General features: G+C 36.0%; 1 protein-coding gene across 2 annotated transcripts in view; it reads right to left on the reverse strand.

Moving 5' to 3' along the window:
* Positions 1-746: 746 nt before the first annotated feature.
* LOC134540012 (uncharacterized) overlaps positions 747-17,794 on the reverse strand; it is a 58,069-nt gene continuing 41,021 nt past the window's right edge. Inside the window, exon 8 of one of the 2 annotated variants that reach the window (XM_063382435.1) lies at positions 747-1,311. In XM_063382435.1, coding sequence (XP_063238505.1) covers positions 861-1,311 — 451 coding nt within the window. In that variant the 3' untranslated portion in view covers positions 747-860. The remainder of the gene's footprint in view (positions 1,312-17,794) is intronic. The other variant, XM_063382436.1, reaches the window with a different exon arrangement.

A 17,794-nucleotide genomic window follows, 5' to 3' on the forward strand; every position in this document is an offset into this window, starting at 1 on the left:
TGAAACAGAAGTGCACTATTATTTATGTCTTATATTTAAATGTTTTCTGTAACATTGAAAATTGTATTTTTTTTTCTAAGGCAGATATGTGTATTTAAAATATTTTTAAATTTGTAGCAAAAAGTTTATCCAAATAATGATCCGAGTGTTTTACCATGCGAAGCGGGAAAGTAAAAAAAAAAACGAAACACACAATGATTGTTTGTTTAGTGCAGGACAATTGGAAGAATTATTTCTTAAATTTTGAAATTTGTGTTTTCTGAACAAAAAAAAAAAAGTGCAGGTTGTCCACGGACATACTATGTCCATACGCATGGAAATTTTAAATTTCTAGTTTATATTAGGGTGTGTTTATCACAGAGACTAAAAGAGGTCGTTAGAATTAACATCACAATACATCGAAACTAGGTATAAGGAATTCCAATTGTTTGAAACCCAAGCTAAGGATATCTTTAAACGCCTAATTTGCCATTTAATTTTAAGAACTCGTAGGGGAGATTCAGCTTATTTGAGATAGAAAAAAAAGTATAAAGGTGTTACTTACAATATAAAAGATGATTTCGCATAGTACTTTTATTTTATTATATTGGTTATTTTATGGCATCGAAGTTTATTTGTATAAAGAGTGTATTCATTTAAGTGTTGTCTGATAAGAGAGATGTGAGTTTCAGTTGGTGGTTCGTAGGGGAAAATCAGCTTCTTCGAGATAGAAAAAAAAGTATAAAGGTATTACTTACAATATAAAAGATGATTTCGCATATTACTTTTATTTTATTAAATTGGTTGTTTTATGGCACGAAAGTTTATTTGTATGAAGAGTGAATCAATGAGAGTGTCGGCAGATGCTTCAGCTGGCGGGCTCATGAAGAGGGAGGTGTCGCCAGGTCCACGCTGTCGAAGTGGCAGCCGCCGGCCTGGGAGGTCCTGCGCACGCGCACCAGGTCCTTGGCGCCGCCGGGAGCGCCGCTGCGGAAGGACTCCTGCTCGCGGCCCGCCTCGTCCAGCACGTGCACGTCGACGGCGAGCACGTCGGCGGCCGCCTGCAGCACCTCGTCGCCCGGCTGGAAGCGGAACTTGTCCAGGTCGGCGAGGTAGCGCGCCAGGCGGGCCTCCGCCGAGGGCAGCCCCGAGTAGCGCGGCTCGCGCGCCTCGGCGGAGCGCAGCAGCAGCTCGCGGTAGCGCGGCGTGTCCTCGCGCAGTCTCTGCAGGACCTGCGCGCGCAGGATGGTGGTGTCCTGCTTGTGGTCGGGTGAGCCCACGCGCGCGCGCCCCAGCTGGTGCGCCAGCGCGTAGTACAGCGAGTCCCCGTACCTACGGAGACCGCCGCCTTCGTGCTACAACTAGAGTCACTAAACTTCACACTGCCTTCGTGCAACAAACTAGTGTTACTAGACTTCAAACAGGTTTAAAGTTTCCTGCCTTCGTGCAACAAACTAGTGTTACTAATCTTCAAAAATGTTTTAAAGTACCTGCCATCGTGCTACAACTAGAGTCAAAAGAATTCTAAAAAGTTTAAGGTATCCTGCCTTCGTGCTAAAACTAGAGTCACTAGACTTCAAACCAGTTTAAAGTGTCCTGCCTTCGTACAACAACTAGAGTCACTAGACTTCAAACAAGTTTAAAGTGTCTGCCTTCGTGCAACATCTAGAGTCACTAGACTTTAAACAAGTTTAAAGTGTCCTGCCTTCGTGCTACAACTAGAGTCACTAGACTTCAAACAAGTTTAAAGTGTCCTGCCGTCGTGCTACAGCTAGAGTCACTAGACTTCAAACAAGTTTAAAGTTTCCTGCCTTCGTGCAACAGCTAGAGTCAGTAGACTTCAAACAAGTTTAAAGTTTCCTGCATTCGTGCAACATCTAGAGTCACTAGACTGCAAACAAGTTTAAAGTTTCCTGCCTTCGAGCAACAGCTAGAGTCACTAGACTTCAAACAAGTTTAAAGTACCCTGCCTTAGTGCAACAGCTAGAGTCACTAGACTTAAGGCCATATTTCACAGATGTTTTTATTTTTATATGTAAAAGTGTTGTTCATGGATACTTTAAAACTGTAGTCGGTTTTTGTTTAAGAACCATAATTTTCAATATATTTCACTTCTAAGTTGATAATTTAGGGTTTTTGTGTACCGTATACTTTAATTGACTATCTTTTTTTCCCTACTAAATTGTATTTGATGTGATCTGTACCATCTGCACAACAAAATAACATATTATGAAAGCGATAAAGCAAGTTGCCGAATGTCTGTTGTAGTCTTAAGTGATGCTTAAATAAGCGCAAATATTTTGGTAAAAATTATTATTTATCTCTCATCGGAAAATTTTCAGATTTTTTTAATCGGTAGTTTGAAACTTAATCTGTGAAATAAAATCTGTTTCGAATTTCTTAGTAATTTGCAGCTCCCAAAAAACATCCCGTTTTGCAACACTGAATTTGTTATAAGTCAGTTGTCTTCAACACTCTTCTCTTGGACTGTACAGTAGTTGAGCCTGTGTTGCACGCACCCGACCACCCGCTGACACCCATGGCGCGCGGAACTGTCTGCCCCCCTCGGGCAGCAGTAGGCTGGTCTTTGACCTTGAAGAATAGTCACACAAACAATGACACTTTCCAAGATTCAACTGGCTGAGTGAGCATCGGCTGGAAGACGTAAAGTGAAGTGAACTTTGTGGAAATAAATACTATTTTAGCTTTATGTATTAAACTTGCTCATAGAGTTTTTTTAAAATGCTAATATTGATGGGCAAACCTCGGGCTTCTCGTCCACGGAAACGAAATAAACACACGAAAGCTGCGAACGAGATATGGAGGAAAAGAAGAAAAGCAAGTAACATTGATAATGAGGAAGAGGGGCAAGCAAATATATATATATATATATATATATATATATATATATATTAATAATCTGAGTTTAATCGGAATAGAATAACAATTACTTTAACATGAAATAATATAATTACATATTTGAAGTAATAAATACATTTCTATTGAATTGAGTTGTGTCGAAGTTTAGAATTGGATATATATTAAAGTTAATGTCAGCCCCATTGCGAATTTGATTAGAAAATGTAAAATTAAGCGCATTTTTTGCAAATTGAGTATTGCAATATGTTGCTTCAAACTTAAGGGGATTGGTGCAGGACAAAAAACAGTCATTCGTCAGAATTTGTTGGAAATGAGCATAAGTGTTTTATAAATGCTTGTTTATTACCAGTGGCGTAGCGTGCCATCTTGGCGCCTGGGGCGGGAGACCCATTTTGCCGCCCCCATTCCATAGGTGCTTAATTAAAATTAAATTTCACATGCAATGAGGTACCTTTTATTGAAGTTAAAATAGGATGAGCGGTTTTACAAGCGGATTCTACGGGCCTTATGAGCAGCGAAGTCAGAAATAACTTTGTCAAAATCAATATTAGCAGCCAATTCTTGTTCAATCGACAATATATTCAAGTTTGATAGTCTAGCGGAGCTCATAGTAGATCTGAGGTGATTTTTTATTAGCTTCAACTTCGAAAATCTTCTCTCACAACTTGCAACACTAATCGCCAAAGTCAAATATATACGAATCAAGATGACTATATTTGGAACCGAAATTCCGAGATTCAGTTTTTGAATGAACTGGAGGAGCACCAGTGGTCCTTTACCACTTATATCTTCCTCTCATTCAGAACAGGCAACAACAACAAACTACTGAAGACGCTTCCGCTCCATCTGAAACTCGTCCTTGTCGATGTCTTCTAATACATGGGAAAGATCACACTCGAACTTGTTGTCCAAAAGTTTCGCTGGCATCAAAAATCCGAACTGTCCGATATTTCTTGAATTTGCTGGAATCGAGTCGTCATTTCTAGAATGATCTTGTCAAATGATGCGATAATCTCTCGACGGATTTCCTGTTAGTGAGACAAAGCTGCATCTTCAGAAGATTCATCGCCATGCATGCGTTTTTTCCTGCGAATTCTTCTCGTTTTGAGTTCGAATCCGAGTTTTTCGCAGAGAGCCTTAGCAAAGTCAATTGCTTCTTGCACGAAACGGTCTCTACTTTGCACTAAGAGGGTTTTCAAGCGCAGAGTTTCTGAGCACACTTATCCGCACTTAGTCCTCGTTGCTGCAGGTAAATCTGTGCGTCATCTACATCAGGTAGCACTGCAGCCCAAAATCCAAGAAAAGTTAGGAAGTTAAATGACTGCATGGCTGTCAGGAGAAGACTGGCTCCCGATCTTGTTTCGGAAGTTTGAGATGAATCTGTTAATTGTTTCAGTACCTCAAGAACTACCTCAAACTTATTTTTAAGTATCTTGACAGCTACATGTCTAGCGCTCCAGCGCGTTTCAGTGACTCGTTTTACTGCTTGACCTGTGACGGCAACCAAAGCGTTCCATCGAACAGTTGATGCGGAAAAGAAGGCAAACAGCTTCTCCAGAGTTCCAAAAAACGTCACGGAATCCACTGATTCAGAAGCAGCGTGTACCCCAGCCAAGTTTAGTGAGTGGTTTGTGCATGCAACGAATATAGCTTTCGGATTCAGTGCTTTAATCCGGGCTTGAACTCCATTGTGGATCCCAGACATTGTGGCAGCATTGTCATAAGCCTGTCCTCTCAGATTCTGTATGTCCAGTCCGTCTGATGTTATCTTCGCGATTATATCGTTGCTGAGATCTTCTGCATTTTTTCCTTTTGGTTCGAAGAAGTCAATGAAAGATTCTACCACGGCGACTTTTTCTCCTTCGATATGTACGTATCGCAGAACTTGGCTCATTTGGTCATTGTGGGAGATGTCTGGTGTACTGTCGAAGATTACGCAATAATATTTAGCTTCTTGAATACGACGGATGATGGTGGATCGAACTTGCTGTCCCAGTAAGTTTATAAATTCATTCTGGGTTTCTGGAGATAGATACGTAACTGAGACTCTTGCTCCCAGCTTTATCTTTGTCAGGTGTTCCATTAGAAGAGGGTCGTATTTAGCTAGGAGGTGCACTAACTCCAGAAAGTTCCCGCGATTGTCACTATCATCTCCTCGAATGTCTTCTCGATGTCCTCTGAAGGCCAGATTCTGTTTGGCTAAGAACTGGATAATATTCAGCAACCGGTACAGTACATCCCTCCACTTCTTCTCCACACTTTCGAAAACTTCTTGTTGTTTCTGATCGATGGTTGCTTTACAGTTCAGGCGAACTTCCAACTCCTTCCATTTCAAGAAGCTCTGTTCATGGCCCAGGCTATTTTCATGGATTTAGCTTCCACCATTTGTTGAATCCTTCTTCAGATGCTAAGTTAGAGCCGGAATTGCCAAACAGCTTGCAAGAAAAACAATACAAGGATTGCTTCAAAGGCGAGTACACCATCCATGTTCGGAGAACCTTTTCGCCGTTAGATAATGGTTTGTAGAACCACTCTTTGGTTAGTTTTCGGGTACCGCCTTTCGTTGAAGTCCCTGAGCGAACAACTAATAAAACTGAAACGTTACGTTCAGCGTGTTTCACCCAATCCCTGCCAGACCTAGAAGAAAAAAAGCGTCGACCGTTAAAAAATGACTTAACTGAGAATGCTTGTAAACCCATAATTTGTAATTTGCTAAATTTTAGGTATGTTTATTTGCATGTTAAGGTGTGTCAATTTTTTGCTAGGTTTCGCCTATGGTAATTGATATTTACAGCGGTGATACGCCCGGTGCGTATCTATATTTGTATTTGTATTTGTATTAATATGTTCTTATATATTTTTAATGCCTTTTTGGTAATTATATTTAATTTTCGGAGCTCCGAAATATATGATCAAATTATAATTTTTTGGGGAAATTGTTAAAGTAATTTTTAGTATTATTATATAGCTATATTTTTATAAGTAGTAATAGGGTATGTATTTTATGATAAATGCGTCGATTTGTGATGAAACGATTTTATGATATATATATATTTTTTTTAAATGTTGTCATATATATTTTGCGTCTTTTTAACTTGCTGCCTCCTCTCACTGTTCGCAACCTTATTAGTATTTTTTAAGCCTGCTATTAGTTTGGGTTTTAATATTTTTTTGGGTTTACCTGCGCTCGCGGTACGGGGCAATATAGGAGTTTTACTGTGTGCCGGTTTGCGGAAGTTGTTTGGTTTGCCCTGGGTTAAGGTCAAACTTTACAGTACAATGCGTAGTACTAAATTCAATGAGTGCGAAAGAGAGGCATCGACACGGGCCGACGCGTGAAACAAAAGATTTTGTATGAGTAATTAACATAATGAGTGCCGCTCAACTCGGCTCGCGCGCGCCGGGCGGCGCGGCGTGATGCGATGTTGCCGTTCGTATGTAAACAAACAAATGTTATAAAGAGCTCTGTCAGTGATTTCGCAGTTTTTCTTTTAAATAAATATCAAAAAATAGTTGGTGCGCAAAATTGTAGATAAAAATGGAACATTATAGTGTGTCTGACACATGTAATGAATGAATCATAGATGAGATCTCAACCCGCTTCACCGGCGACCCGCCCCTGCGGGCTGCCGCCTGGGGCGGGCCTCCCCCTCCGCCCCACCCACGCTACGCCACTGTTTATTACTACTGTACGGCCAGCCAGCACATATGTAAGCTAACGGGTGAGATTTGGCAAGTTAGTGGCGAGAGAGCTTCCGTGCGGGGAGGTTGTCGAATGTTGCAGCTCTGAGGCCTGCCATCTAGCGGGAATCTTTTGAAGGTCTTCCACAATATCGCCTTTCTCTCTCTCTCTCTCTCTCTCTCTCTCTCTCTCCAACACGGACACCCAACCAGCTCTTATCTTCGCTTCCCATCTCGCCCTATCCTTCATTCTCGGATCAGGTAGCCGTCCTTCCCCGCGTAGATTTTCGTGTTACTCCAGGAAACCAAGACAACCTGTGAAAAATTTTTCCAAAGCTGAATTTTTGTACTGTGGTAGAGTTGACTATGCTTAATAACATACCGAAAGCTTACCGCTGTAGACCTTGTGCGTTATCACCGAAAATTTGAATTCAAGTCCTAGGTGACAGCAACTTGCATCAGTCCATTTAAATGCTACCCATTTATACAGATTTAATTTTGACTGTCCGTAAACTTACCAAAATAATCTAGAAATTTTTAACTCCCCCTATAATGTTAGAAAAAATCTAAATTTTTAATATTTAAGATATGATATAAAGCGATTAATTCACGACATATTTTTTTTATTATTTTTGCCACCCAGATAAAAATACGATTTACACCGATTTGAAGAGCCCAATGCGAAAAAATGTCTAAATAAATGTTTTTAAATTATACTTTTAGCTTTAAGATGAGTCTAGCATAATTAGTTGCCTCATTAAAGCTGCCCGAGCGTTGCAGTGTACTGCGGCCGTACTGATCTTTCACGGCCGGCGGGCTTTGAAACACGCTGCGTACTGCGACACTCAATAAACTTGGTATTATTTAGGGATTACTTAAAATATATTTAATGCATATGATAGGGTGTATTCATGTTACATCTATTGAGATATACATATTCTTTTTTTCTTATATGAATGATTTTTGATACAATAAAATTAACAATAAACAATTTCTGATTGGAACTTGTAAATCAAAATTCTAGAGGACCTCTGGTTTTATATATGTGTGTTCGTATTTTGTTACAAAAATTTTATTATTAAAAATTATTTTAATAACAAAAAATATAATTATTTTTTATTTCTAATACATTATATTATTTTAGATAAGAACTGTGCAAAATTTTAATGTAGCCTATATTATAAAATATATATATTAAATTGTATGAAATTAGTTTACTACATAACAATTGAAGAAAACGATACACAGTAAATGTGCTTATTGAGTTTTGTCACTTTTATAACATAATTCGTATGATAATATTATTGTTTTCCAGAAAATAAATTAAACATAAGTTGTGTTGTAAAATGTATCGATATAATTACATATTTAGTATTTTTTTTTCTAAGTTAATTCATTGGAGTGCTGCGCCTAGCTTACTTCGTTGAATTGCTAGTGGCAAAGAGCGGTGGTGGATGTTTTTGCAAGAGTTTGACCGTATTTTATGACCCCAGCTGTGAGAGGGTGTTCGTCCCAGAAATCCTAACGGTCAAGGAAAATAGCCTTTCTCTGTAGTCACGTACGGGTCTGCTACTCGCGTAATATCGTCAGTTTATCACAACTTTCCGGGAAGTTCTATGGTTATTTATAATTTAGAAATTAAAGAGTCGATCATACTAATATTTTTACCTAAGCAAATCGCATCCTGGAAGATTTTTATCTACGTTTGCAGCAAAAATCACTTGCAGTTAGGAAACTTTTATTCTTTCAGAGTAAAATTCAGTATGGAATTACTATACATTAAAAACCTTAGTTTTCTGGAGCAAAAAACGTCCCAGCATGAGCGACTTTAACACTGCTGCACACACACTACGCAGCTTGAAATGCATCAGTGGTCAGACTATTGTATACAGACACTCAAAATATACACATTTAAACCTTACAAAAAAACACAGACAATATTTATGAAGTGATTTTGACGCTACGCTCAACATATTTATGTAACATGTAGTCAAATTTCTATAAAAAATATATATATTTCTTACCTTTTATGATTAAAATTACCAATTTAATAATAGGACGTTTAAACTTTGAGGTGTTTATCACATTTACCATGTAGGACATTCTTTTATATTAATTTGGTTCCATAATGAGAACCGGCTTAAAAAAAGTATTAAAGTTATTAAATTTACAAAACATTTTTGTGGATCATTGTAGAAATTATCATTAAGGACTCAACTGCTCATTATTGGTGTGATCACAAGGTTTCATCGGTAAACTTTTGACGTGTTACTAAGAAATGTTCATTCTATTACTGTACAAAATTTTTGCTTTGGGATAATCTTCCATGTATTAAAAATTTTTGTTTCTTAACAGCGAAATTCGTCCCGACTCGAGCCTACTTCGACAACCTCGCAGTAGTATACACTATGCGGCTCGGATCGCTTTAGTGGTCAGACTAATTGTATGAGACACTTAAAAAATATACCAATTTAAAGATGAATAAATATGCAATAACGTTTACTTTTAGCGATTTCCACGTTGGGCTCTTTAAGTTTATGTAAAATGTATTTATATTTCCTTAAAATTGAATGAAAGTAAATTGGTTAACTTTAATGATTTAAAAGGTCTATTTTATAGAAACATGTTTAAACTTTGTGCTTTTTATCACTATCCTCAGATGGGGCAATGTTTCTAGATTATTTTGGGTTCCATACTGACGGTCTACTACATAAACTGCATTTGCAATATCCATTATTGTGGATCGTTGCAAAAAATTGTCATTTTGGACTTAACTGCTCGTTTTTGGTGTGACGCACAAGGTTTGCGGCAGTACTTAAACTTTTGACGTGTTACTAAGAAATGTTCATTCTACTACTGTACAAATTTTAGGCCTTGGGATAATTTTCCATGTATTAAAAACATTTGTTTCTTCACAGCGAAATTCGTCCCGACCCGAGCCTACTTCGGCAACCTCGCAGTAGTATACACTACGCGGCTCGGATCGCTTTAGTGGCCAGACACATTGTACCAGGCTCTCAACAAATAAACTAATTTAAAATTTAAGAACTAAATCGTGATCGTAAAATCGCCGCCATGGTGATTTGCGAATTTATGGAGAAATAAAAGCAGTTAAAATCTTATGTAGTTTCCAAGAGACATTATTACATCACCAATCATCTAAAGTAACAGGTTTACAAAATTTCAACATATTCAGTAACTAGTCAGTTTTTTCAAATGTGTTATTATTAACAATCTGGACCATATCTAGTCGGTGAGGTCTGTATTGTTACAGACTATCTGTATTCTGGTATTTGGATTTTGAAGCTACTTAATGATTCGCTTTCAATGTCTATTAAAATATACCTAATGTTAACTGCAGGAATATTTCGACTTGATTTCAAAATTATAATTCCTGAACATTTGAAGCGGACACATTTCAATGTAACACTTATTGATTTTCGAGTTATGTTGAGGTTTCACATGTCACTTCGTGTATGAGTCATCACAACCGGTGCCGTCTGTACGAGCGTCTTCACAAGTTATCCTGAAATATGTTCTTAAATATTAATTCAAGTGAATTCTTAAAATCCTACACACACTATCTTAAGTGTCGTAAATGAATCGTTATATTTTGTAAATCCATATAATATAGGAGCCAACATGGCGCGAAGCGATGGACGCGATACGAATAATATTTTTTTTTACCAACCACTACATCAGTAAATATTTGTGGTTTCCATTCGCTATGAATTCAAGCATGTAACATGTGTACTGCTTCTTCAATTCGGCCACAGTTAAATGGGAGGCTCTGAATCACTGAAAACTCCTCAACCAAATCAACGATGAATCACAGGTATTACAACAAACAGTTGTCACAAGTCAAGTAGCCAATGAGCAGGTGACATTTTTCGAGTCCGTAAAGGATTGTTGAGACTATCCTACAGGTCAATGGCAACGCGCCCTTACGTGCATGGTTAATACCCCGCATGAGTTGAGTGTAAAGGCGTAAGCCTGAGACACATCTAGGTCCTCATCTAACCGCGCACACTTAGATTTAACTCAGGATAGGGTGAAAAATATTTACTAATTTTGCAGTCCTAACAGTCACCAACGAATAGCCAGCAAAATACATAAATAAGCTCACGAATATTGTTCGTGAATGAAGGCGAAGCTGATACTTTGGAAACGTTACCAGCAGATATTAAATAATGTTTAAATTTTATTTACGTAGCTTACTTCTTAAAACTGCATTCATGTAAACTGATTTTGTGTGAGACTATGTTGAGTGTTTTCTGCTACACTCAGTTTTCTGAAAAAAAGTCTATTATGGCTTAATAAACTTTTTAACATTGATGCCTGTCATAAAAAAAAAATCAAACGTAATTATACGGATACATGTTGAGTATAGTTTATGAATAGTTCACGCATTGCTGAAAAAGAAAACATGTTTACAATTTTACATATCTTTTTGTTGTCGCATCGCGTCCATCGCGTTGTACATACGCAACTCTGAAAAATAAATATATGTTAAAAAAAGCTATAATAAAATAATCTGTTATCTTTCTTTATTCCTTTTTCTAAGCGCTCTAATAGCTTTCGATAGTTTTGTTCTTTTGTGTTCTCTGCTTGGTGGAGGTTTCTTCTGCATTTTATTCCTGAATAAATCTTACGCTTGCAACAAAAAACATCTAGCTAAATCACTGTGCTAAATAATAACAGAGAATAACCATTCAATTATACGCCGAGCTAAACCAAACACGTTCTCTTATCTACTGAAATTGAGTACGTTGACCTTCATATCAGTTTCCCGCGAAATCCCGTCTCCCCTTCGTAAACAGCAGACAGCTGTGGCAGAGTGGGAACGAGCTGCAAAAAGTTTGGAAAACTGTCGGAAGGTGTCACTACTGTCCAGCGCGCTCCATAATTCCTCGTATCCGAGCTTGCACGCGGCTCAAATTTCTACAGCTACGTTTTTACTTTAGGTCCGACTGCAATAAGATAAAGACTAAAATAAAGTCAATCATTCAGCCGACATATATGTAGGCGTTTGAATTATAAATGAAAACGCGAATGTTATTAAATTCGCAAATGAATATCACGCAATTTCGTAGCAGCTCATTCATTAAAATTCAAATTGTAAATACGTTAAATTAATAATGATTACAGATAAAATAATGGTCACAGTCATATCTCCCGTGTCTGAAAATTTATCTGGGAAAATCTTACCACTGAATTCTTTATAGTTTTTTAATAAAGATTGAATTAAAAAAATTCCCGAAAATCAGCAATAACTTAATTAAAATAAAAAAATAAATTTTACAGCAGAATGGTTCAAATCTTCTCTAGCAGCTGAATCATTAACAAATATATTGTTTTTTTTAATACGATGCTGGTGCACCAATCCCCTTAAAGGTGGAAACCTATTTTCCCATACGGATTTTAAAAAGTGTTCAATTCTAATTTTTAATTGGTATTTTACTTTGTTGTTTATGGTCGTTATGTATGTTGAGTTTTACATTTAATAAACGCAATTTTTTAAACATAGGTACTGAAACTAGCTATCATTGCGTACTCAGTAGATTGCCAGCTAATGGTGCAAGAGGTTGCGGGTTTGAACAACGGCCAGGGTTAGTTCTTTGTGGTCATAAATTTAAGTTACTTTAGCCGTTCCCATTAGCAATGCAGCTTATAAACCCAAGTATTACAGTTAGATAATGTAAAGGTCAGGTGAATCTTGATTTCAGTTATGCTTAAACAATCTGGCTATTTATGTTAGTAAATATCGCGGGAAATTTTCTATACTGTTTTTATAGCTTTTGAGCAGTACATTTAACTTAGTTAATTTTTTTTCCTCAATCACAGAGTGAGTAAAATTATAAATCATATAACTGGGACTGTATTTAGAAGTATAGAAATACTATAGCATCAAGTTCCTGCTCTGAATACATTCATAGTGTCAAGTGCTTTTTACAACGAGTCTCCAAAAAACTCAACGCACAAAGTTTCACAACATAATAAATTATTTTCTCAAAACAAACAAACATATTTTATCTAAGATTGCCTTAAATTGTATAATAATATTTCAAATATATTTATATGTATAATAATATTTCAAATATATTTTTAAGTCATTATTTAACATTTGTCCATATTACTGAGTATGACATTGTATCATTGATATTACCCGCCTGCCATGATTAGGTAGCTTTAGAATAATGGCTACCTATTGTAGCCGTTCTGACGGTGCGACTTCCGGAAAAATTTTACATAGTTTTTCGTTTTATGGTCCACAGACCCCAAAACCATAGTCAACTCAAAAGTTGTTTTATATATATATATATATATATATGTATATATATATATATATATATATATATATATATATATATATATATATACACACATAAAATTTTTATGGACACGATAACAGCCACAATTTTTACAAATAACTTACAAAATGATACATAAAATATAGTTAATGGGTAAAATCCGACCCAATGGGTAGAAATGGGGAAGAGTTTCCGAAAAACAGAAAAACCGCAATAACTCCCATAATATGATGAATATCACATTCGCTAGAGCGTCTAATAAATTGTAGTGAAAATATGATTTTTTTTTGTTTGGTCTAAACTAATATTTTATACAGCCAACTATAATTATTGCAAAGGATGAAAAAAAAACAGGGGTTGAAGAACAAAAAATCCCTTTTGGCACAGCCTACAGGCATAGGTAGATTTCAAAGTAACTATTATTTCTGTAAATATTTTTTTAACTTCTATAAACTCATTGAATGGATGTAATAGTGTATCTACTGAGAGAGTTATGAATTTTTTAAAATTCTTTCCCTTATATTCAACCGCTTGCAGCAATGGTTCGTCCGATCGAAAATTCTTTCAGACAAAAGTTTTAGGTAAAAATTATAAAATTATTATACAGTATTTACGAATTCGATGTTGTGACTTCGAAGGAAGTTTTGATTTTTTTTTGTTCGCCAACCCTTTTTTTTCCACCCCTTGCAGTTGCGGTTGGTGGTATAAAAAATTATTTCAGATGAAAAATGTACATAATAATTTACGGTTTCACACTAAAACACAGAGAATTTAACAGAGTACATGGTACATTAATTGTGATTTTTTTTTAATTTGACCCCTTTATTTTTTCAACCCCCTGCAACAATGGTTCATCTTATCAAAAATTGTTTCAGACAAAAGTTTTAGACAAAAATTATAAGATTTACTAACAATTTGAAAGGATTGAATATTGTCTCTATTGAGGGAGTTATGAATTTTTGTTTAAATTTTAACCCTTATTTTTTCAACCCCTTCCATAATGGTTTGTCTAATCAAACCTTGTTTCAGACAAAAGTTTTAGATACAAATTATTAGAAAAAAATAATAATTTGTACGAATTCGATGTTATGCCTACGAACAGAGTTATGATTTTTTTTTTGTCCACCAACCCTTGTTTTTCAACTCCTTGCAGTTGTGATTCGAGCAAGAATCTCTCATTCATCAGGTCCATCGTGGCACACCATTGCGTGGAAAAAAAAGGTGCGGAAGAAGTCCAGGAAAAACTTTGAAAATATTGTGTTCTAGGCGTGAAAAAATCAGAAAATGTCTGAACAAGTTCATTAAGTCCAAATGGCCTAAGAAGAAGAAAGTTACAATTGCTTTAGATAACGATTACGGGGCAGAAAGCTAGCCAGACATACCTGAAGTTGAAATGCAGAAGAAGGCGGGAGAAATACTAAATAAATTACGTGACGATGTCTACGATATCTGTACTCATGATAAGCTGTTCGCTTTAGAAAGGAATACGCAAGGCCAGCACGTCAACGCACTTTGGAGAACAACACGACTGAATCGTTTTACAGCATCCAGTTTTGGATTAGTGATTCAAAGATTACATCATACTTCTTGCCACAATCTTGTGAATAACATTCTCTTCAAGAAAGAACTACATACTGAGGCGGTTAAATTTGGAAGGCTACTTAAAAAAACCGCACTGCGCAAATATGAATATATCACTGGTGTGACTACAGAAAAGTGTGGAATATTTGTGTCTCAGACAGTGCCCTACCTCGGTGCTTCTCCAGACGCTCTAGTAGGCAGTGATAGCATTGTAGAGGTAAAGTGTTTTCCTTCTATTGGTGAAAATAAATTTTTAGATGTACTTAAAGGAAAGCGCTTGAATTTTTTAGAAGAACAAGACGCTAGTCGGCATCTCAAGAAAACTCACCGTTTTCATTACCAAATTCAGGGACAGCTTAACATTTAAAACAAAAAGTATTGCGATTTCATTGCCTACAGCAGCAATAACTTCTTTGGTCAAAGAATTTTTAAAGATGAACAATTTTGGTTTGACAAGATGATACCTGAAATAATAGATATCCGCATAAAGAGGAAAATGAAATGCAGAGACCCTAAATATATTTCAGAAGCACAAGAAAAGAAACAAATGGCAAGTAAATCAAAATTTAAAAATGATTAGTTTTTTCTATAAATAACTCAACATAAGGCTTTGATAACAAACTAATATGCTATATTAGGCCTAGTACTTTATAAAAGTTAAATAATAGTAATATTAAAAGGCGACTGCTTTATCCTAAAATCATAGAGTTTTTTGTTATATACAATCATTTGTTAGAAGTGTTTCGAACTATTGCAAGAATTTGTATGTATTTTTTCATCTGCTGCCATAAACATTCCATACATATATTTTGGCATATAGTTATTTTAATTAACACTAGTTTTGTTTGTTTTCACAATTAAATATATTGCATAAATGAATTACGTTATAAGCAGAAGTGTTTTCAGTAGCGAAAATGTGTTTTCTCTTCAATTTATATAAGAAATTTTTTTAATATTAGATACAACATGTACGAGATGATTATTACAGAGGTTTCATAAAGTATGCTTGATCTGTCTTAGTATGACTATGACGGAAATTGTTTCGTTTTGGGATTTTAGCACTGAAAGTAGTAAACATTTAAATTATTTAATTTTTTTATCTGAATTTGCAAAACATTTTTGTAAGTGCTGGAATCTTGGTACTTAATGTACGTGCCATTTAAATTTCTAATAAATATATATGAGTAATTTGTAAGGAAACGTTACTGTTTATTTCGAGGATTCAGAAATTCATATGGAAAGTATTCCGAGTGTTTATATATTGTATGCACCCTCACAGTAAAAATCTATGTAGAAACCTATTATAGATATTACGATACAATTCTACAAAATAAATATGTTACTGGAAAGGAAATGTTTTGCGAACTTGGAAAATAGAAATCTCACAAATAAGTTTAAAATGAACCAAATTATGCTTGTCTACTGTAAAAAAAATGTTTCGCATCTTAGTAGTTCCCAAAATAAAATGCTGCATATAAAATACTTTCAGTGTGTGTTCTCGCAATTTCAAATTCTTGCGCATTCTTAAATATTCAAAAGCCTAAGAGTCATTATATGGTATGGAAACAATTTGACCATTTTTTTTGTATTAGGGTTTTATTTACATGCAAATACGTTAAACTTACTATTAAAAATGCAGGAGACATTCTATTTTTTATTAAATATATATGGGCTATAAATTAATTAATTAATATACAAAGTTACAAGCCAGCTAATGGTTCTCTATCATTCTTTTGCAGAAATTACCGTTGCAGTTAATCATTTTTCTGTGCCGGTACAAAATATGCTATATGTTAAAGTTATACTTGAACTAAGTTAGAAATTATACCTCTTTCTTCTGCATTTCTCTTTCTTACCGTCAAGCTTTTATCACGACGAGTTTTTTTGTTTTTTCTAATACTTCTCCAAAAGCCGCCCCCAAGCATTATCAGAGTAAAAAAAATATTTTATCAGAAGTTGCTTATCTTAGAATGCACACTAATATCCTAAGTTTTTTTTCAAATGTCAGTTTAGTTTATATATTATATTAGATCATATTTGCTGAAACTCAATATGCAGGGTTACATAATTTGATTGTGTAAATTTCCTATGCTTTTTTTCTTCAAACCCATGATTCAGTTGCCCTGCACAATATTCGTTCATATCTGAACGAGATTTTGTGAAAATTTGCCGCAAATTCATGATTGAACAGTTAATAACGTTTACTGAATTGTTGGTCTGCCGAACTCAAAGTAATCATTTTGTCTCGATCTCTTTTTCGTGTGACCACGATCCTTTTCGGTGTTAATGAGTGCTATTTTTTCATGCTAGTTAACTGTTATTCTATATTTGAAAATACCTGTATTTTTAGTGTTGTTCCTTCGAATTACATACAGAGGTGATGGGACTGCCCTGCGCGATGCTGTGTTTCAACTGAGATTTTCAGAGGAAACGCCAATGGAGCTAAGGGACTCCTTGTCAAGGAAGTGATTGCGTGCCATATTTTCTCTGTCCTCTTCGCTTTGGCGTTTCGGTTGTCCCTCAGTTCCTAGAAACTCTGCAGGTAGTTCTGGAGGAAGGGTGTGAGCGGATGATGGAGGTTTGGTGGGGTTGCTGGAGGTAGGATGCGGGGTGGAAGAGGACGGCATTAGGGAGAGTACAGTCGCGCCTAGAACATTGTGGCCGGGCGTATACCAGACTTGCGGGCAGGTAATTTGGCCTTAAAACAATTTTAAGGTATACATATTTTTTTCCTAACAAACTTTTCATGTGAAACAGTTGACTCTAATTTAAGTTGAAGTAAGGTTATTTATTACTTCATTCAAACATACCTAATCGAAAGGTTGTTGTGCTTACAAAAAAATTGGCACCTCACAACATTAAGAAAGAAACACATTTTCGCTTCGCCATTTACAAAAGAAATATTTGCTTCTCACGACATATACTGTGCGATTACTTTGTCAAAAAATACATTTTCTTAAAAAAAAACTAAAAACATCACTTTTCTTGTTTTGCTTTAGAAATATTTATGATTAATACCAGATTTTATAAACAATTTTACATAAAAATAACACTATACAGTCATATTACGTTCAAAATTTTGTTAAAACTTTACAAGTTGTCTAAACATTAACGTTTCCTGGTTTAAAATTAACTTAACAATTTTACAAACACGTATCTACATAACGAAGAATCCCAGCGTGCCTGGTTGCCAGTGCCAGCACTGGTCTAGTGCGATGCCGAGATCAGTCTGTGCACACCCACCAGCGCAGCGCGCGGTGAAGCTTCGCCCAGCCGCCACCCGGCGCTAGTGGGACATTCTGGAGTCGACACACACGACGCACGGTGTTCCGTCCTCGTGCTTGCAGTCTGCGGCCAACGGC

This window comes from Bacillus rossius, chromosome 16, assembly GCF_032445375.1.
Source record: "Bacillus rossius redtenbacheri isolate Brsri chromosome 16, Brsri_v3, whole genome shotgun sequence".
Classification (NCBI taxonomy): Eukaryota; Metazoa; Arthropoda; class Insecta; order Phasmatodea; family Bacillidae; genus Bacillus; species Bacillus rossius.